Source organism: Mus musculus, chromosome X (genome assembly GCF_000001635.26).
Source record: "Mus musculus strain C57BL/6J chromosome X, GRCm38.p6 C57BL/6J".
NCBI classification, from domain to species: domain Eukaryota; kingdom Metazoa; phylum Chordata; class Mammalia; order Rodentia; family Muridae; genus Mus; species Mus musculus.
Window position 1 is genome coordinate 72,821,897 of NC_000086.7, and position 22,665 is coordinate 72,844,561.

Below are 22,665 nucleotides of genomic sequence, written 5' to 3' on the forward strand. Positions count from 1 at the left end.
AGCAGCAACAGTGACAGCAGCAGAGGTGACAGCAATAGCAGGGTAACAGCAGCCACTGCAGCTTCTCGGGGCTCTGGCATTTTTATACCCTTTCAAGAGTCCCCAGAACTTCAAACATAAGCTATGTTCAGCTGGCAGAATCACTGCCCTGCAAGAACACAACACAAATCATAGTTAGTAGCTGTGGACAATCTTAAGCAGCCCCATATCCCACACCTGTAATTAAAACAAAAACATATTCCCATAACATAACTGGGTTTTTTAAGAAACCAAAATTCTCACAACAGTGATGCATCTATAAGTAGATTTAATTTCATCTGTCCCTCCTGCCTGGAATTACTTGAGTTATTTGAAACTGTGAATTTGGATCTTCTCTGTTTTTCTCTCATATGTGTGTGTGTGTGTGTGTGTGTATATATATATATATATATATATACATACATATACACAGTGATCAAATATATATTATGTGACTCTTCTCAGTCTACCCACTGGATCTCATGTTCATTTTTAAAGTTTCAATGTAATTTGTTTCTCCAGGCTGAATTTTTGTATTATTACTTGTAACATATCTTCCAACTTAATTATATTTTTTAGTTGCGTTTGGCATTCTGTTTAGCCCAGCCATTCAATTATCAAGTTTCATTGTTAGTGGCTTGAGTTATAAGCCTTCTCTTCAACTCTTTTTTTTTTTTTTTTTTTTTTTTTTAGTATTTCTATAACACTTTTGGTGATTGCATGTTCCCTGCAGATATTGTCAAGATTCTTTTAGAATATAGTAAATCACAGTTATTTCACTCTATAGATGTGGAGTTACAGACAGTTATAAGCCTCCTGGCATGGGTGCTAGGAACTAAACTTGAGTCCTCTGCAAGAGCAGTAAGTGCTCTTACCACTGATCCATCTCTCCAGCCCTATTTCATCATTTTTTGTCTTACAAAAAAAAAAAACAAACTGTATCCTTCATTGTGGTGTGGACGTACAGTGTGAGAATGAATCTAGAAGAACTTTCCAGGGCTGCACTGGCCTCCCTGGGCCATAATCCCACCTCTAGCCTGGATTTTTAAACTATTTTATACATTAACTTTATTTTAGCATATGTGTATGGTGGGGACATACTATGTTTATCTATGAAGGCCAGAAGACAATTTATCAGAGTCAGTTCTTTTATTCTTCCATGTGAATTCCAGGGATCAAATTTAGGTCAAGTTTGAAGTCAAGTCCCTTACTAACTGTGCCATCTTACCGGGTTCAGCCCAAAAGTTTGTGGGTATACAAATACATTGAGACAAAAACTCATTCAGTACACACTGCAGCAATATGTGTATAAGTCTAGCTACATTTGAGGCATTATTTGGTCCTATGACTCAGAAATTTCAAAGCATTACCTCCAAGGAAACCAGAAGTGGATCCTTTGGGATTTAAGGCCCAGAATTAAATAATTGACATCGATTTTTTGGAAATATTCATAGTCACAGAGACACATAAGAACAGAATTTCAATTCTAAAACTCTTCCTTACAAATAACAGGCTATGCCAGTTAATTGGCTGCAGAAGTTGATTCCTCTGTGCTGGAAATATCTCTCAAACAAATCTACTCCCATCTGCTGGTAGTTGTCTGAATTTTCAGTCAGAGGAAGCAGGCAAACCTGCAAGTAGATTTTCCAGCTTGACGCTCTACTACTATGCAGCATTGGGTCAGTTTCTGTTCTTTCTCTAAACCTCATTTTACCCATATTACCATCCAGTTGTTTAGGCAAAAAGATACAGATTCCTTTTGGTGAGAAACAAAGAATCTCTGTAAGGATGTCTGGATGATCAGGTGTGACGTGGCAGGACTCACAACTCGAGAGCAGGCTTGTCTCTCAGTTCTTATACGTGATTAGCAATAACGTATAAATCTTATCATTCCTTTTTCTCTTCCATGTCCATTTTCTGCAACAGTTGGGGAAGAAGGGAGATTTTATTTTTTTAAGGAAGATATAACAGTACTCTGCACCTTAGGAGAAGTCGTGAGACTATGGAACATGGAATAGTTTGTTTCTAAAGTGTGTTTTCAAAGAAGAGGAAAAAGTTTAAGTTAGCAACTGTGTAAGACATTGAGAAAACCAGGAGAGTGAAGATTTCACTGTGTTCACCCAACTAAAGTTGTGTCACCAAGTCCTGAAGGAAAGCAGAAAGGGTGTGTTTCTGTGTGTATGAGCCTAGTAAGGGAAGGTTGGACTTGCGATCCATCTTACTTCGGTCCTTCTCTATGGTGTTACGTGGGAGGTGTAATGATAGTGCACGTGATTAAGCCCTTTTTCTTATTACTGGGAAAATGAGCTTTTGTGATGCCTCGTTTGGCACTAGTTCAGTCATGGACCCAGGCTGGGTCACGGGATAGTGTGAAACCATTCCATACTTTTCTCTTCCATAACAGAAGCAGTTTCCAGGTAGGGGAAATGATAAAAGCCTCCTAACAAAACCCCAAACTTTTCCATGTGATAGCACTTGAACTCAGGTGCATTAGCATCTTCTAGTGACCTGTGAAGCACTGACTTTTGCCTTCTTTCCCCCTTCAGCCTGGATCCTCACTTCCGCTCTGCAATCCTGTTTACAGCAAGGAATCATACCTTAGGAAGACTTCATTCAGCTGGTGAATACTTTCCGCTCCCTGAATTTGTTTTTCTCGAGACCCTAAATTTAAGGAAAAGAAAACTCTGGGAAATTTGGCTCCAAGAAGACAGTTACCGTCCTCTGTGGTCAAAGTCCTGCATTGAGACCCTTTGGTAAGAGATTCCATCAGCCCACTCAAAGATGAAGTGCATTGGGTTAAACACATTGAGTTACTGGAGTGTCATGGTCTGAGAACAACCTCCGGATTCTTCTAAGATGTGCAAGTGTTTCAGAGCTCACATCCAGTCATGACAGTCAAATGGTCACACTTCTTTGAAAATGCAAACTCTTGGACACAGTCTTCTAAAAGAAACACATCACTTTCCTTCTTCAAAGAAGAGGCCAGGAGCCAGAAGTCCCTGGCTTCCCTGTGGTCTAGTCTCAGCAGTAAGCCCCTTCCTTTCCCATGGCTGGACCCAACCCAGGTGACTAGTGCTGGTCAGGGTAAAGCTGCAGAGACCTGAAGGGCCTGCGGCCTGACTGCGCGCAGCCTGAGGGGCGGCGGGGAGGGGGCCAAGCGCGCGCGCCTTTTTTACCGCTCCTTGCGCCTGCGGGATTGGCTCAGCAGGTGCTGCCGTCGGAGTAGGCGGAGCCAGCCGCGCGCCCCGCCCTACTTGACACCCAGTCTCAGCCCTGAGCGGTGCCAGACGAAGCGCACCTTGCAGTGGCACGCCCTGTGGACCGCTGCGGGGGGGCAGAGCTGCTGCGGAGCCACTGTTCTTTCAGGCCCTGGACTCCGGAGAGACCCCATACTCCCTACTTCCTTCAGGTCTCTCCTTAGGGTCCCGATTCTGCGGAAGGACTAGCGATTCCGCCCCTTTTGCCCGGTTCTGACTCGCTCCCACCCCAACCCTGTCCCCTTTTCCAGCTGTCCGCTGCGGTCCCCAAGAGCACTGCAGCCATGGGCATCCGAGGTATGCTGCGAGCCGCTGCGCTCCTGCTGCTCATTAGGACTTGGCTGGCAGAGAGTAACGGCCCCAGTCCCACCCCGAAATTCCACTTCGAGCTCTCCTCCAGCACGCCTGAAGTCATTCTGGATCTCTTCAACTGGTAAGCTGCCCTGCCTAGCTGAGCATGGAAGGGACAGGGGCAAAAGAAGGTCTTGGCCTCTTGGACAGAGCGGGCCGGGGACAAGGGATTAGGACCCGGGTTTGCCTAGGGGATGAAGCATGGGGACAGCCGTGAAATGATACTCCTAGCTTCAAGCCACCTGTTACTGCTGTGCCTTACTGTGCCTACTGTCAGCCCAATTCTTGAAGCCAGAGCACCCTCACCCCAGAGTCTACCTGATCATCCTCGGGGACTGAGGTCCCAGGCAGCTTTTTCCCAGTCGTGTTTTCTGATGCCCGTGGTACTGGGGGTGTACATGGGCAATTCACAAAACAGACTGGAAAGACACCTGTTTGAGTAAAGATTTCTAGTCCATTTGCTGAAACAGTATCTCTCTGTGCCTCTGTCTCTCTCTGGGGGAGGGGGTGTGAGGGGCTCTTTCAAATACAGCAGATTGAAATGATTAACTGTGTAATCAGTAGCTGTAAATGGCATATAACCTCAGGCTTAAGTGGGGTACGCTTTTGTGCTTATTCTGTGAAAACATTTGAAGATTTCAGTGTTTCTGTTTGATTTAAAGTTTCTTTAGGTCTGCAAGTATCTGAAGAGGGGATAAACCATCATCCTTGAAATATAAATCACACATAAAAAATGTGTATTTTCAAGTGGCTACCGATCTTAAATGCTGGCACATGGGAAATTTGTGGACAGAAACAGGGAGGAATGTATTTCTTTAGTTTAAGAATAATTCATGCACATACTTTTAAATGTTACAAAATTAAATTTTATGATTGAGGGAAATGAATAATAATTTTAAGTGGCAAACTAGAAATAAACATGTAATCAGAAAGGGGGAGGGGCCAGGCTGGGCAAGGTTCCAGCAGGCAGCCCTGCAGTGCTCTCAACCCAACATTCCGACTGCGTCAGTGAACACACAGGGGTAGGGGGAGTCAGGGAGAGATGGAAAGAGCGAGAAGGAGACACCCAGAGAAACAGAAAGATGGAGATTGCAGGGGTGATGCGTCAAAGTTCCGAGGAGCCACAGTGATAGTGATGCCTGGGGCCTGTTGTCATTTAAAAGCCCTTTGGGAAATGAAAGTCTAGATTGATTCAATGAACATCATAGAGACCTATGGAAAGGCCTACTATCTGCAGTTGAGCTGTCTTCACTTACAGATGCTCACCTAAGACACCTCCAGGCTGAAAGCACATGTGTAGTGAGTAAGATGCCTATTCCCAGAATGAATATTTCGAAGACAGCTCTAAACCCCTGAAATCAGAAATGGTTTATTTCAATGAGAGTCATAAAGCTATCCTACATGAGCAAGACACACACACTCTCTCTCTCCCTCCCCCACCTCTCTCTTTCTGCGTCATGTGTCATATACCAACTCTCTCATACACAAGGTTGACATAAATGTAAGGGGGAAATGCCTGGACCAGGTAGAGGAAATGTGTCTTTGAGCTGGAAAACATGAGCTCAGCTCAGGGGCACACTAGCCAGTGGGAGCTGACCTCCAGGGGCAATGAGGTACCACTGGCAAGACTGCCAGCAATCAGCATCCAGGAGTACCTCAAGGTGCAGTGTCTCAAAGAACTAAAACAATGCAGTTTTCTGAGAGTATCATCTGCCCAGCTTTCCTCCTCTCCTATGATGGGCTTTCTTCCCCTGACCACTATTTCTGCCTGGTAACAGGGAAACAGTCCTTGGGCCCCTCCCTCTGGATGAAAGCTGTGAAGGGGGAGGGGGAAAAAGAGTCTGCGTCACTGCTGTGCTTCTGGCTGACTCACTGTGGGCTGAGAAGGGAGGAAGGGAGGGTGAAAGCAAACACATATGACTGCACATGTTTGCATATGTACAGGAGCAGTGATGGCCCTGGCAAACCAGCCACTGGTAAGTAGGCCGCGAGTCAACCAGTATATACTCATGGCTTCTCTGTTTCAGCAAAAACTGTGCAAATGAAGCTGTGGTTCAAAAGATTTTGGACAGGGTGCTGTCAACATATGATGTCCGACTTAGACCAAATTTTGGAGGTAAGCCATATTGAGACACCAGAGACTTTTATGTTAGATGGAATAGAGCCAGTATCACCCTGGAAGCTAACCAGGCTCTACACCTCTGTCCCCCACCCCCAGATCCTAGTTTCTTGAACCTGCAAGGGAGCTCCTTCAGGTTTGGGCCTTTTGCTCTCTTTCATTAAATATGTGACTTTCTATGCCAGAAACCTTTTACTCTTTACTCCCTTCTAAAGGTGTTGCCACCCTTAAGCAATTCTAGAAGTTGAGAATTGAGGCCTCTGTCACCTAACCCACCTAGGCCTGGGACCCTGCTAGAATGCCCTGTTTTTCCAAGCCTTCAGCTTTCACCAAATTCAGTTCATCTAGCATCCCATATTATATGTGCTCTTCATAAAATTCAGTCTGATGGCCACTAACAGAAATAAGAAGTGACAAGAAAACAGGACAGATTCCTGTAGGATGGGATACAATCTACTCAGTAGTCACTGCTAACGATTCAAATTTGTGCTCATCTGTAACTGTCTTCTGAAAATACTATACCACCTTGGAAAGTAAGGACGTTTCTCTTGGCCCTAAATTGAAGAGGTGAGACTATTAGCTGGTACTTCCCTGCAATACATGAGGGCAGAAGGCTCAGGCCAAGGACTCCAAGGTGAGTCTGCATGGGAAACAGGGTTGAAAAAGGCAGAAGGCATATAATGTCTTCTGCCACTGGCAGCAGCTTTTCCATGTGGCATACAGAAAATCAGGGGATAAAGCACAGCCAATACCCCTTACATGAATCATTGTGCCAAGCCCGAAAGGATGACTCTTTCTTACTTTAACATTTGTCCACAAAAGACCAAATAATAGCCATCTCCACTCAATGAGCGCATGTTCACCACTGTTTCAGGATCAGGCTGCCCTCCCTGCACCATTCAAGACTAAAAGAAGGGAAGAGCGGCAAGAGTGTATGTCTGGGTACAGTCCAGCACTATAGGGCCACAGGAGGCCTGAAGCCTCTTGCTGTCAACTTTCATGTCCCAACGAGTGTTATGATCACGCCAGGCTGGAGCATATGATAAAATATGGGCCCTTACAATTACTCTGCCAAACAGATGGGGCAGTAGGAGGAGGGGACAAAGAGAACGTAGGACCACCTGCCATTTAGATGGAAAGGAACATTGCAGGCTATAAGGCTGGGGCTGTTGCATGGGAGAAATATGGTGGAAGACCCAATGATCAGACAGCCAGGCTAGAGCATTCAGGGTTTAGGGAGGCCAGGACTCTCTGTAGAGCCTCTAATAAACAGAGTACCCTCTGTATTTAATATGGAATGCGGTTTTAGGGCTTAATCTTCACACATAAGAATATTCCTGACTCCCTCCCTCACACACACAGGAACATGAGACAGACACCCAACATCATAAAGGAAGACATGGCGTGTTTTCACCTTAGCTAGAGAAATAAGAGTACTGTCCCCTTCCTCTGGTTGTGTCCCTATGCCATATCATGGCTTGGCAAGGCGAATATGCTCTGCATTTTAGTACCTATTACCTCTTCAGCTAAGAGCCCTTGGCCTTTTCACTCCACAACATTCCACGTGAGTAAAGGCATCATTAGGATGGTCTAGAGAAGACTTACTTTGGAGGAAGGGGCTGGCAATCAGGCTTTGAAGAAATGAGCTGGCATGTGGGCCTCTCTGGGGCTTGTTGCTTAATAACACAGCTACCATCTGCTAAAAATGTAGGGATGGCAGCCTGAAAGGCAGCAATCAAACCCAGTGTTTCTAGGAAGCTCTGTCACTACATAGAATTTTCCTGGAGCTTTTCGAACTAGTGTTGGAGTCTGGGCTACACCCTAACACAACTCCATTTGCTTCTCAGCTGCCATTCATACACTTATTCCCCGAAGCACTTTGCTCTTTGAGGTGCTGGGTTTGAAATAATAAATCTTCCTTTAGCTCAGCTTCTATGCAATCAGCCTGCAGTGAAACCAGCAGGTTGAATTGCAAGCATCACATGTACACCATACTTCCCTAGCAGCAGTGTGGTGTGATATGCTTTGCTGTAAACTGGTGGGAGAATAATAAGATGGATTTCTCCATAGTATCTTACAGTTTACTATTTTCATAACCATGATCATATTTGAGGCTTGCCAATGGACACTGAAAATGCTCAGGCAAAGCGAAAAACACAGGAGGTAGAACACTTTCACATTAAACACACCATCATTAAACAGTATTAACTCACATGAGCACACTCATGAATTTACTCACATAGACACATATAAGCATGACCATACATCCACTTAAATTTGCATATTAATGCACACAAACATGACCCAAACTCATACATTAACACTCATATAAAATGGCCATATATATATATGTGTGTGTGTGTGTGTGTGTGTGTGTGTGTGCGTGTGTGTGCGTGCGTGTGTGTGAAAAATACTTGCTCATGTACAAACATACAGAAATAATCACAAAATTCATTTATATACATAAATACACAATTTGCTCACACAATCAGACATTTACATTAACACACTCATACTTATGAACATATTCACATGTTCATTGCCATGAAAATACATTCACACATGCAGACAGGTACATTCATGCACACAGACAAGTTAAAAAAACACACCTAAATATGAACACACGTGGTCTCACATTCACTAAGCACAAATATGCTTACATATACTCATTTATACCCACATATAATCACACAACTCTATTCCTACATAAGAGCAAATACATCAACATACTCACACATATACACATAAATATTCTGATACATTGACAAACCATCTGCACTCAAATTTGTGTTCATATGTATATATAAACATGAATGTTCACATATGTATACTTAAAAATCCACTCATACTTTAATACACAGTAATACATTAATACACAAACATGCCTCATGTACTCAAATATACCTATAAATTCTGTCATGTTATACATTATCAAACTCATACATCCACACACATTCACTTATAGTTATGTTTGCTTACACAAACACACTGATTCACTCCCACATATGGGCAAACAGTGACATATTCATACACAGACGAACATAGTACCTATTGATGCACTCAAATATGCCTGCAGATATAAACACACAGGCAAATTTACTTTACACATTACCATTCTTATGTACATATGCTTACAGTATCACACATGACCAAGGTCACACAAAACTCATATTCATTCACACAAATATGCTCACATACACTCACTGCCATATAAAAATATTCAAGATGCATACAAAATCATTCATACACATAGGCAAGCTCACAGACACCCATATATGAACATGCAGAATCACATATTCATTTATATATTACTGTACTCATACCACACATTCACTTCCATACACCACACAGTGTATCCTAATTCCACAAAGCATACTGAAATGAACATGTAAGTACACGCCTTCACAAACTCCCATAGTCACACATGTATTGCCTCATGATCAATATCCTCATGTTTCACTTGAACTCTCTCATATGTTGTCTCTCACACAACTCACTGTACCACACAAACTTGCCCATAGAACATACTAGATCACACAAAAAATGCTCGTACGACACACTGGATCACACAAGCATGCATGCACACTGACTCATACACAGACATGATCACACACATGTGAACACATTCATCTGAATATAAACACATTCCCAAAGTCATTCACTCACACAGAGCCAGGAATCTTAGCTCTTTTTCATGGGCTTGTAGAGTTTCAATTTTTTATCAGAAAACATTTACCACAGAGTTCTTCATTTCATATTTTCCTTTTGTGTTGCTCTTATACCTTCCTTTCAGCACAGCATAAGCAAGACCTTGCTCTAAGCACTTGACCTTCATTTAACTATGATACCATTACCACCATTTAACCCACGAGGAAGCTCAGACTCAGAGAGGTTAGGTGACTTAAGATAATACAACCAGCAAACCTCCAAATTAGTTTTAGCCTAGACAACTGTTGAGTACATATTCTTAACCTTTATCCAAATGTTCATGTGATTGTATCTTCCTGTATTGTAGGAGCTCCTGTGCCTGTGTCAGTATCTATCTATGTGTCCAGTATTGAACAGATCTCAGAAATAAATATGGTAAGTCTATAGGTCCTAGTCATGGTACTGGAGATACGGGACAAGAAGCATAGTCATAGGCAACTCTAATTGTTCTGACCAGTGACAGAACACATGAAAGGGAGTAAGGGTAGGTTTAAAAGTGACAGCCCTCTGGAATAGCAAAAAAGTCAATTGAAGGCTCACATCACACCATATCCAAAGGTTCAGTTACATGTAGATTATCAACTCAAAAGAATTATGAAGCTTTAAAAAGATTTAATAGCACACTATGTTTGTACTACAGGATAGTTGAGATTTAGTCTGAGATACACATTGCCCAAAACAGAAGTCAGATACTGCTGAGGTTGATGAGTTGAAAACACTGCTGTCACCTATTCTCAGCTTTTTCAGGAATACAAATGGCCACTTTCACTTTACCATTGTAATTTCTTCCTGTTGGGGGCATGTATGGTATTTTTTGCATAGTTATATATATATGTTCATATGTGGAAATATTCTCCAGGAAAACAGGAGAGGAAATTATAGTTACACACAGCAACTTTGAGTGAGCCTTACAAGTACAATACTGTGTAGGAAAAGGGGGTTACAGATATATAGTTTGGTTCTAATTGGAAAGCATTCCAAAAAGAAGTCCAACTAAGCATTGTGTTTTCTAAAAATACACATGGAAACAATGAAACTCTATCCTGAAGCATGGGAAATAGTACCATAAAACTTGAATAATGTTTCCTGCTGGTTGTGGAAAGTGTGCTCTGAAAATCACACATTGGAGCTTTCTTTTTTTATTATTTTTATTAGATATTTTCTTCATTTACATTTCAAATGCTATCCCAAAAGTCCCCTATACTCTCCCCCCATCCCGCTCCCCTGCTCACCCACTCCCACTTCTTGGCCATGGTGTTCCCCTGTATTGGGGCATATAAAGTTTGCTAGACCAAGGGACCTCTCTTCCCAATGTTGGCTGACTAGGCCATCTTCTGCTACAAATGCAACTAGAGATACGAGCTCCGGGGGGTACTGGTTAGTTCATATTGTTGTTCCACCTATAGGGTTGCAGACCCCTTTAGCTCCTTGAGTACTTTCTCTAGCTTCTCCATTGGGGGCCCTGTGTCCCATCCTATAGATGACTGTGAGCATACACTTCTATATTTGCCAGGCACTGGCATAGCCTCACAAGAGACAGCTATATCAGGGTCCTTTCAGCAATATTGCTGGCATATGCAATAGTGTCTGCTTTTGGTGGCTAATTATGGGATGGACTCCTGAGTGGGGCAGTCTCTGTATGGTCCATCCTTTTGACTTAGCACATTGGAGCTTTCTTAACCTGGATATTAATATAAAAGCTTAATTTTTGTTGTTTCTTCTTAAGCATGTTTATGCACCCATCTGCATGATATGTTTCATATAGTAGCATATATGTATGTGTGCACATATAATATATGTATATAGAAGACAGAGAGCTGGACAATCTAACAACTATCATTTACCTGTTTGCCCCAAGGACTATACAATCACAATGTTTTTGCATCAGACCTGGAAGGACACACGCTTAGCTTACTATGAAACCAACCTAAACCTGACCCTGGATTATCGGATGCATGAGAAGCTCTGGGTTCCTGACTGCTACTTTGTGAATAGCAAAGATGCCTTTGTGCATGATGTAACTGTGGAGAATCGTGTATTTCAACTTCACCCAGATGGGACAGTGCGATATGGCATCCGGTGAGTCCCTACAAGTCTTGGGCTGTTCTGGCAAGCTTCATTCTTCCTACTATGTATCCCACACGCTTTTACATACTTCCCTCATGCAAATGTTCCCCTCTTCGGGAAATCCTCAAAATTCCCATGGCTGAATACTCAATTAAAAAAAAATGAGGTCCCAGTTTAGATACTATAGCTGACTTCTACCCTTACAAATGAGTCCTATGGTGGGAGGGTTTATTAAGCTCACTGGGAGCAGTGTTACTTTATTTTGTAGACAATGAAGGAAGAAATTGACAATGTTGCCTACCATTTGTAAGAGGAAATACTGTTTTTGTTAATTTTTTATGTAATTATATAATTAAAAAAAAACTGATTCCCTGGACCAAATGATCCCTTCCTCCATTTCGCTTATGTGTGTTGAATTCTTTATCTCCATGCAACAATGAAGGGAGACTGAAGAATGCTGAAACCTGGGCTCCACCTCTTTCCCTCCTTTGCACTATGAAGGGTATCGGGAGAAGAGGGAGCTAATTCTGTAAGAGGGTTATGGTATGGCTTCTCAGCATCTGCTCTCTATACAGAGATTATGTGCGCACTGATAGTCTATGACTGATCCATTTACAATAGAGCCATCACCAAAGCTGTCTTCACACTTTCAGCTCAGATTGTCAGTAATGCAAGCTGATAGGTCATCTTAGCCCAGAAAATGTTTCCTGGTGGTAGCTACCATGGTTTGTTTGATAGGTCTAATCATTGTGTTTCCCTTACTCTAGTGTACTCTTTCCCCATTTCTTCCTTTCTTCTTCCTCCATCCACATGGAATCATGGAATATCAATGCTTACATGAAATTGATCAATAATAACTCTTGTTTAAAGTAAAGGAGCCATTAGCTAATGAATAAATTCATTTTTAAGGAGGAAAGTACATCTACCCAGTCCCCAAAATGAAATTCCTCCAAGGATTGACGGTGCTTAGACTAGCTTAGCAGATGAGAAGGAAAGAAAATGGCATAGGACTGAAATGAGGCAATAGAGAGGTTTTTTTTTTTTTTTAATCATTATGCTGTTTTCAAGCACAAGTCACCTCCCTAGCCCCACAAAGGCCATTTACTCAGATTCCACTCCTGGGTGAACAGTATAACAATCAATACTTCTTCTAACTGTGTCTACTATCAGCACTGTCTGGATCATCCATGGATAAGCATTTTGTGCCCACTGATGTCTTTGTAGCTCTCAGTTCCACATAGCCCCTCACTACTAACATGGATGTAGATATGGTCTAAGGCCACCCTGGGTCACTGCCTACATTTATACTAGCACACCACATTCCTGCTTTCCCCAATGGTTATGCAGGCTTAGCACATTACACATAACACACAGTGTTCTCTCAACAGCTTTGTTGATCTTTAACAAGCACAGGTGTTTCTTTCTCTGTATTGTTTCCTCAAGGGCCCTTCCCTTTGTGATGTTCTGTGGATTTTCTGGCATGACATATATCTATCTGCTCTTTGTTTCAGCTCTGCCAAATCTATGGATTCTTTATCAAATTCCAGTTTTTGTCTTTCTTTGCTTCTCCCCAATTCCAAATATGTGTCAACCCTTCACCTAACCTTTGCCTCCCCACCCTGCAGAATCCTTAGGGATGAGTTTGATTTCCCTTCCTTTTCTGTTTTCCTTGGCAGACTTACCACAACAGCAGCCTGTTCCCTGGATCTGCAAAAATTCCCTATGGACAAACAATCCTGCAAGCTGGAGGTGGAGAGCTGTGCGTATTTCTCCTGTGGATCCTTCATCCCTGAGTTGGGCTGTACCAGTCAGGGAAGCAGGAGTAGAGTTGACATCAAGAACAGCACAGCTCCTTAGCTACACATTTCCCTCTTTCTCCCCAAATATGTTCACAAGCAGTATATAAATGATAGATGGATGGTGGCTGCATAATAAGCTGACAGATAGCTGTATATGCCTGACATCTGGAAGTAGGTAGCCTTTATTGTATAGGTAATTCAACTGAGAAACTATACATACTCATGGGTAAAAGTGCAAGCATCTTTCAGCTACACATTCCTTCCTGCCTAAAATCTCCAAAGTGGAAGTACTCTTTCTTTGCAAGTATTTAGACTCCCCCATGCTCACACTCAGAAAGCCACAAAGTAGCCCCCATATTCCAAGTGCCAACCATGATTTGGTTTTCACAGACTTATGTGGAGTGAAAGCTGCCTAGATTAACTCTTTGTTTCACCTCCCAGATGGCTACACTGTCGAAGACATTGTGTTATCCTGGGAAGATGATAATGCCATCCACATTACTGATGGGCTGCATATCCCTCAGTACACGTACCTGGGGAGAACAATTACCAGCAAGGAAGTGTACTTCTACACAGGTTGGCCAGACAGCCTCTTTCTCTCCTGTTTCTTGTTCCCTTTACACCAGTACAGACTCTGCCTTTGATTCTTATAGTTGTCTCCATCCTTTCCCATTTCTTTGGTTCTGAACACATCTCATCTTCCATTCCCCCTTGATAAGCCTAGTGATGGAGGATCTCCTCTACAGATGAAGAATAAGTGTGGAAGGCTTGGGCAGACTGACAACACTCTACAGCTGGAAATGATTCCTGCTCCTCATAGGGCTGACCTCTCACCCTCCATCTGCTTGCAGCCTGAAAACATCTTGTGTGGAAATGAGTGAAGCAGGAGGCAAGCTAGAGATGACTTGCATAGGCCTGATACTGATGTGTATTCTTACAGGCTCCTACATGCGCCTGATAGTGAAGTTCCAGGTTCAGAGGGAAGTCCGCAGTTACCTTGTGCAGGTCTATTGGCCCACGGTCCTCACCACCATTCTCTCCTGGATATCATTTTGGATGAACTATGATTCCTCTGCAGCCAGGGTAACTATTGGTAAGTTCTCTCTATCTCCACCTCAGGAAGAAACTTGGATCATTTTACTTAGAAAACAAAGACAGAACAGAGAAGACCTTGAACTTGAGGTCTAGGTTTAGGGGAGTCATCAAATGTTTTAAGCAAGGAACAGTCTAGAATATTGAGCTACTTGGCCCATTTTTACCATCTGTGGAGCAGAATTGCCTCTTTTCCTTTAGGGACACAACTATGGCTATCTATGTGTGATATTTTAGGGTTCAGAAAACTTCAGATACTAAAAGAAGACTTTCTAGAACTGGAGATGTGAATTACTTAAAGCATGGTTAGAAATTTGAACTTGATCCAGAGCAATAAACCTGATGAAGCATAGGGAACAGGAGCAAGGAGAGGACATGGGCAAACCTTCACCCAAGAGGTGGCCTCTGCTCGCCTCCTTTGAGGTATAGACCCAAAGGTTTGCTAAAATTGCCGCTATTGAAGGAGACTAAACCTGTACTGTGTTGTTCATAGGACTAACTTCGATCCTTGTCCTGACTACCATCGACTCACATATGCGGGATAAACTCCCCCATATTTCCTGTATCAAAGCTATTGACATCTACATCCTTGTATGCCTATTCTTCGTTTTCCTGTCACTGCTGGAGTATGTCTACATCAACTACCTTTTCTTCAGCCAAGTACCTCGGCGTAATCACAGAAGATGCAGGAAACCCAGGAGAGTTGTTGCCCGATACCGCTACCAAGAAGTGGTGGTAGCAAATGTGCAGGTTTGACATTTTGAATGACAGTCAAGCTGTTCTCAGCACCTCCTCAGCCTAGGCTTAGCATTTGACCCTTTCGCATTCCATAGTCTCTTTTATCCTCATCAAGCATACCCACACTCATCTGTAGATAATAATTATTTGATATCATGAAACAAGAAAAGTCAGAACTTGATTTCTCTAGATCTTCGATCCAAGTTTGCTCCATTTTACAGGCTTCCACAATAAGTGATGAAACTAGAAGGGGAAGGGAGGTACAGGGAGACTGGCCTACTTTTCCTTCCCTGTCACTTCAGACACCTGAAAACATACTGAGCCCTTTGCTTTGGGGTATATATAAATGCCCAACAACACCACTTCTTTGAAGAAAGCTCAACCTCATGCTACTTGGGAAGCCTACATATAGCACACAGTATTACTGATGTCACAACTGTTCCACAGGGAGATACTTACTTGGCTGCAGCTATAACATTCTCTGCATGCTACCTCCTGGTTCAGTTTCTCAACCCCTCTAAGTACCTGAGAGAGCCCAACAGGCTCTGTCCATCAAAGATGTCAATAGTAGCTTTGCAATCACTAATCAGGAAGTTTCCTTCCTTTTTCTCTTTCCCTATGCATGCCCACTAGGTGATATGAAACTAATCAGCTTATTCATTATCTCCTTCAAGGATGGCCTGATTAATGTGGAAGACAGAGTAGAAGACAGAGCTGGTCCCCTTCCTGACAGCCCCATGCAGGCTCATCTGGCAAGCCAGGAAAGTCTAGGATCCTTGGTGTTCACATCAGAGCAGGCCCAGCTGGCTACCTCAGAAAGTCTCAGTCTACTCTCTTCTGCCTCAAGCCAGACTCAATTGGCCACTGGAGAAAGCCTGAGTGATCTGCCCTCCACCTCTGAGCAAACAGTGCCTGAGTGTACCATTCACTTTCATGGCTTTCTTACTAATGACAGTATTATCCCCATCAAAATCCACAGCCGATCTGATGCCTGTGATGATGAAGACTCCGAAGAAAGCCTAAGCTCTGAGGAGAGCCATGGCCATGGAAGCAGCCACACTGGAAGGCTCAAGCTCCAGATTAGCCAGAGGTGTGTGCAAGAAGCAAGTTGGGACCTTGATAAAATTGAGATCTTACAGGATGACATCAGTATCACGAGCAGCTGGCTTGGCCTTGATGAACAATGCAAGGGGGATGCTGACAGTATCTGGAGCCTTACTGATGAGGAGCTCATGGCCTGTGACCAAGAGAAGGACAGTAGCTCAGAGTCTGAGGAGAATTGCTCCCCAAGCCCTGGGTGCTCCTTCAATGAAGGGTTCTCTTTTCAGCTCTTTAAACCTAACCGGGTCCCCAAGGTTGATAGATGGTCCCGTTTCCTCTTTCCTCTTTCCTTTGGGCTGTTCAATGTGGTTTACTGGTTATACCATGTCTATTAGTTTCTCATACACCACAGCCGCGGAGATACTATGATATGTTTCCTTTATGGTTTCTTCGGGTTTATCTTTTCCTCTTCCCCTTTTTCATTTTATTTTGCAAAGGGTGTTTGTTTGTTTGTTTGTTTGTTTTGGGAGGTTGTTTTGTTTTGTTTGGAAGAGTCAATCAAATCCATTGGGCATTTCTCTTTATTATAAGGTGGGGAGGAGATAGAGAAAACATGTAGCCAGAGGAGAAAGATTGAGGAGGACTTGGAGATAAATTGCACATTGATTTCCTCCTGCTAGAAAATTCTCACCTTTCACTTTAAACTGTCCATCAGCCTAGAAATGCCCTTGGAAGTATTTAGAAGACAGAGAAGAGCCACACTAAGGAAGGAGGATAATCTGGTTGACAAACATTCCTGGGACATTTGGTTTTAGTCCCCTCAAAGTGTTGAAATTTTTCTTGCTTCACTTTTTTCCTTCCTCTTGGGTGCCATGCACCTTGTCTGCCTGCTAAAAATTACTTTGGGAGAAGAAGTCAAACCAAGTTGGCCTGGAGTATGTAGAGGAGGGGCTAGGCATAGCTTAGATATTCTGACAAAGGAAAATTGGGAATCATTTGTAAGTGCCTTGCACTTTGAGTGTAGAGTTGTGATACAGGAGTGGGAAGGGCAGGTGGGTAGGAGGGACTGCCAAAGAAATATAGCAGAGTAAGTGAGAAAGCATGCTTCCAGCAAGGGTATGTGAGACAGGGGAGTGATGTCAGGTTGAAGTTTTGTACATGTTCAGCTATTCCCTTTTAAGTTACTAGACCTTCTCTTGCCGGTATTTGCCCTTCACATTACCTGACAGTAGGGACTCAGTACTTCTGTTCAGTTATGAGTTAGGTTTCTATCAATTGCTGGGTTGATTACTAGTTACAGTAGACACACTTGGTGAGTAAGACCTAGTTGAGAAAATTCAGATTTGCTATTTCACCATGGGCCTAGAATAGCATATGAACAACTACTGTAAATCTATATACTAATCCTTTCTATTTGTCTAGTGCATAGTAAGTGTCAACGAGCTCCCTGACCCATCACATCGTTGGATCCTCACAGGAGCCCTGTGAGCCAGGGAAGACAAAGCACCTTGTCCCCAGTGTTCCAAGGAAAATGTGGAGCTTGTGTGCCATGCTTAAAGATGCTTGTTCTTTTCCTTATCTGCTTAACTCTCAACTAACTGCCCCTTCCCTGTGCTCAAGCTGCCAAGCTCATGGACAGCACCCGGAACATCTCTATATGAAGAGGCCAGCTGGTGAACATGGAGCCTACTCAGCAGGGCTCCTGATAAGAGTGGGATGAGCCTGTACACCAACTTTCCAGGAAGCACCAGCTTATTGATGGAGGTCATGAGGGAGCTTTCCCAAGCACTCAACCTATATCCCCCCTTCCTCTATAGGCAGCCTCTCCTTCAGCCCTATACTCCTCTGCCCACCCGCCTTCTTAAGTATACTCCTGTACTTCTATATTTATATGTTTCTGCGTATCTCTGAGGATGACTATGTATGTATTCAGGTAGGTATATGTGCTATCCATACAACCATCTGAGAAGCTGTACTAGTGCCAATCTACACTGTGTGGATAAATAGTATGTATGCATCTCTATGAGAGTGTCACTTGTAGTGTCACTTATAGTAACAGAGCTGAATGCATTCTGCATACATTCATAGAATGTGCATGTCTATATACCTGTGTTTGTCAAAGTTAGTTAGTGTAAAAGGATATACATAAAAAAAAAAAAACACATGTATTCCCTTTAGGAGGTTCTTGTAGAAACAGCATGACTCTAGTGACCTGTTTTAGCAGAGTGGGGACAGTCTTAGTTAGCTGGACTGATTAACTCTTTCTTTTCAGTTCTTGAGAGCCAGGTGGACCTATTGGTAAAGTACATTTGTAGCTAATCCTTGGACAGGCTTGGCTGCTTGAACAGGCCCACAAATCTACCTTGTGTTTGGAGTTTGAACATTCCTTACTTTAACTTGATTCCGGGAAAGACTCAGAGAAGTAAAAATGGACAGGAGAACTAAGTACTGAATAGATGATCTCAGTATTGTCTCTTGTCCATGCATAGGCACAATTCTAGCCTTTTATGCATACACACCCAGACACATATACCTACTCCATTACATGTGCATACATATATTTCATGAGCACCCACGCACTGGGTTATATTTACAAGCATGTCCAGATATATACACACACAAATAAACACACACACACACATACTTTTAAAACAACTCAAAACAAGGATATTTTTACCAAAATATCTAAGATTGTTTATTTGGGGGGCGGGGGGAGAACCCAGCATAAAACGGTCCAGATTAAAGGGAGAGCAAAAGCTCTCCTCTGGAATCTGAGCATTCGTTAGATGTGCACTTGGATCTGGAGACCTATATAATCTTGTAGTGTTGAACACATCACTGGACTAAAGTTACTAAGAGGGATTAGAGTAGTGGGACCAACGATAAAGTAGAGAAGAGGCAGAGAGGCCAGTTGTAAATATCCATGTAGCTAGATATAGCATACCCTAAAAAGACTATTTTGCCCTAATGTGCTGCAATGAGAGCAGTTAAACTGCAATTCATACTATGTGAGGTTACATGTACCATGGAGATCTGGTAATGACAGCTTTTCAGGAACTTGAATCATCTGGGTTGTTTTTGTTTTTTTGTTTTTTGTTTTTGTTGTTGTTGTTGTTGTTGTTGTTGTTGTTGTTATTTTTCATGGCTATGGTCTTTCTTACTTGAAAGTTGCCAGATCTCTCCTTGTATTCTCTGTGTGGTCTGTTGTTTATCTTCATTAAGCCCTGTATCCTGCTGCCCTCAGCCCCTTTTCAGCCATACAGGCACACCCTCTCTATTGGCTGCCTATGTCTCCTCCCAAACTTCCTCCAACACCAAGTAGTTGTTGAAGTGCAGAGCATCTGAGCAGTGCTCCTGAGGTTCAGTCAGTCCAACAGCTTGGAAAGAAGGAAGAGCCTTACTAAGTCTGAGATGGAGCAACCCCACTTTACTACTCTATTCTGTCTTGTCTTACCCTCTCCTGTCCCCCTAGAATTCCTGTCTGAGAAAGACCCCAGCTTTCTGTCTTTCCAATGCATCATTTTATTGTAGAAATATGTGATATAATTCCTGCCCAGCTTGATTTGCACTGTGGGGTGTCTCTGCAGAGTTTGGCCATTGTAGTCTTACAATTTGTATCATCCTTATTCATAGCAAGGCTGCAAACTCTTGACATACCTAAACCAAGTTTTGCTGAGATTGTGACCATTCCTAATGAGGATTCCTTACTCTGTATATACAGCAGCAATGCTTTCAAGCTATTAAGTACTGAAAGCCCTCACTAAGCACTCCACCTGCATGCTACCCTGTGGTAGTAAGCAGGAACTTTCTAGCTACTCCACAGCCCAGCATTCAAAGTAATTATCCCTTGTCCTACTGAAAGTGCAGTGTGTTTGTGTTTCTGTTTGTGTTTGTTGTATGGTGTCCTGAGATTAATATGAATCTACATTTTCAGTGTTGGGTTTTCAGAGGAGGGAAGGAATGATGTTAAAATATCTCTCTGGTATTCTTCAATAATAAAATATGCCAGCTGGTCAAGGTCATCTGTGTAGAACTCTGGGTCAGAATTTTCACCCACTATCATGCTAGACTATATCCCTGAGATCAGTATTCATTAGTAAAGGCAACTTACCAGAATTCTGCACAGTAATAGAAGCCAACTTCAGATAATACCAGAGGAGTCTTTCAGTGGCTATTAAGTTAGTAACATTCTGGGAGCATATGAACTATGGTAAAGTCACATACATACAGATCTTCAGTAGTGGTGTAGGGCCAAGACAATAAAAAGTAAGAAAATAGAATGACCAACAGCCAGGTAACCCGGGTGAGCTGACCTGCAAGGGCCACAGAAGCAGAGCCTTACTAGATAAGTGGGTGCCCATGTTGAGCTCATTAATTGACATTGTTGTGAGAAAGAGACCTTGACCAGTCCGGACTTCAAGAAAGTGAAACATGAAAGAGCATAAAATCATGCTTCTGAAAAATATACTTTAAAAACATGTAAATAGCAAAAGGCAAAATAAAGATCTATAATAGCAAATACTCTAGTGGGCCTGTGCTTCCTCTATTAGATTGGTAGATACTACGTGCGACATTCATCTGGGTCGGAAAGCTTCTAGCTTCCATTATTCATGGTTTTCAAGAGGGGGGAGCCAGCAACACAGTCACTGAGTAAGTTTTGCACAAAGTCATTTAAGATCATTGAAAACAAGTTTTAAGACAGAGCAAGTCAAATATGAGGTGGACATTTAGTTCCACTTTGTGTAATAGAAAAAGCAAGAAAAATGTTTATAAAATACAAAAAAAAGCTTTGTTTTAATCTCTACCAAAGTGGATGTACAGTGTGGAAGCAAGAAAGTTGAAGGGACAATGGCTTAGGATTAATCCAGATCAAAAGCATTGCAAAGTCACACTGAACTATCCTAGTGGCAGAGAGAGTCCTTTTGTGTAACCCACCCTCTTCAGAACATCTCCAAGCAGTTTGTGATGAAAATGTGAGACCTTGAAAAGTGAATCCTAAGCCAGTGTATCTTCTTCCTTCAGTCTTTTTGTGGCCTAATCATATTAAAAAGGTTTTCTCGGGGATTGCTGTGCTTCTCTGCTCACAGCCATGAGGTGGAACTAGCTGGATATGTTTCCTCTTCACAAATCCTTGGTTTTGGTAAGGTATGTGCACACATGTACAGGTGCACAGAGGCCAGAAGTTGACACTGGCTGTCTTCCTCAATTGTTCCTCCATCATATTTTAAGAGACAATTTTTCTCACAATAGCTAGAGCTCACTCATTCATCTAATCTGGCTGTCCAATAGCCTCCAGTGATCCACCTCTTTTTGCTTCCCCAATATTTGGATGTCTTATTTGGTGTTCTATTGCTGTTAAGAAACACCATGACAACACAAAAAGAAAGCATTTGATTGGGGCTTGCTTACAGTTTCAGAGGTTTAGTCCATTATAACCATGGTGAAGAGCATGGTGTCACACAAAAACATGGTGCTGGAATAGAAACTGAGATTTCTACATCAGGATCTCCAGGCATCAAGAAGAAAGTGAGCCACTGAGCCTGGCTTGAGGTTTTGAAACCTCGAAGCAATCCCCTCCAAATGGCATACTTCCTCCAAGAAAGCTATACCTCTTAACACCACCCAAATAACGCCAGTCCCTGATGACTAAGTATTAAAACATGTGAGTTTGTGGGGGTCGTTGTTAATCATACCACCACATTGGATTACAGGTAAGGGTTTTTGTGCATTTTGCTGTGGATCCAAACTCAGATCCTCATGTTTGCACAACAAGCACACTACTGGTTGAACCATTTCCTCAGTTCCAGGGTTCTTCAGTTCCTGAAGATGGCCTTGAACAACAGGTGGAGTTTACAGTCCCATGATGGGCCTAACATGACCAACTATACTATAATGTGTGGTATGCCTAATTATGCAATTACCTTAAAGGATGGGTGAGAAAAGAGGTGTGATAGATAGCATTCCCTTTTTACCTGCATTGGTATACCTCACATCCACGCTCATCTTTGAAATTCTAGTCAGGAGAGAGCCTGCAAACTGAAACTGGGTAAACATTACCATTGAAGCTCTAATCGATCTCTGGGAAAAAGCTGAACCAAGACTAGGAAAGCAAATAAAAAATAATTTTGTGTACAAGTCTCTATGCTGTGTGTCTGGTATACACACATGTGTATACATAGGTATGTGTGAAGGCAAGAGGAGGTTGAGTCACAATGCCCCACTGAACCTGGAGCTCACTGTTGGCTATAGTAGCTGGCCAGGGAACTTCTGGAATCTGCCTGTCTCCATCTCTCAACACTAGAGTTACAGGAGCATGCAACCATACATGGCTTTTACATGGGTGCTGGAGATTTGAATTCAAGTCTGTTTTGTGATCCTATTCTTGTCAGACATGTACAAACATCACTTTACTCATTCCAAATAGGAAAATGAGAACAGAACAAAAAATACATGAGTACCGTATTTACATAATTTC

The 22,665-nt window shown here is 42.5% G+C and overlaps 1 protein-coding gene across 4 annotated transcripts; it reads left to right on the forward strand.

Moving 5' to 3' along the window:
* The first annotated feature begins 3,266 nt into the window (after positions 1–3,266).
* On the forward strand, positions 3,267–20,711 carry Gabrq (gamma-aminobutyric acid (GABA) A receptor, subunit theta). 4 transcript variants are annotated; one of them, XM_006528173.1, is made up of 10 exons: positions 3,267–3,427; positions 3,527–3,708; positions 5,654–5,742; positions 9,761–9,828; positions 11,312–11,532; positions 13,197–13,279; positions 13,761–13,895; positions 14,260–14,412; positions 14,905–15,161; positions 15,824–20,711. In XM_006528173.1, the coding sequence occupies exons 2-10, from the start codon at positions 3,560–3,562 to the stop codon at positions 16,583–16,585; spliced, it is 1,917 nt and encodes a 638-aa protein (XP_006528236.1). In that variant the 5' UTR covers positions 3,267–3,427; positions 3,527–3,559; the 3' UTR covers positions 16,586–20,711. The 4 variants fall into 4 exon arrangements, with proteins under 4 accessions (XP_006528236.1, XP_017174072.1, NP_001277364.1 ...); NM_001290435.1 differs by having other exon boundaries at positions 3,282–3,708; positions 15,824–16,239; positions 17,613–20,706; NM_020488.2 differs by having other exon boundaries at positions 3,282–3,708; positions 15,824–16,648.
* The last annotated feature ends 1,954 nt before the right edge of the window (positions 20,712–22,665 follow it).

Coding starts and splice junctions, on each gene's coding strand:
- Gabrq (XM_006528173.1), top strand. CDS start 3,560: ATGGGCATCCGAGGTATGCTGCGAGCCGCTGCGCTCCTGCTGCTCATT. Junction 13,280..13,760: donor CAAGCTGGAGGTGGAGAGCT/GTGCGTATTTCT, acceptor TTCACCTCCCAG/ATGGCTACACTGTCGAAGAC. Junction 14,413..14,904: donor TGCAGCCAGGGTAACTATTG/GTAAGTTCTCTC, acceptor TGTTGTTCATAG/GACTAACTTCGATCCTTGTC.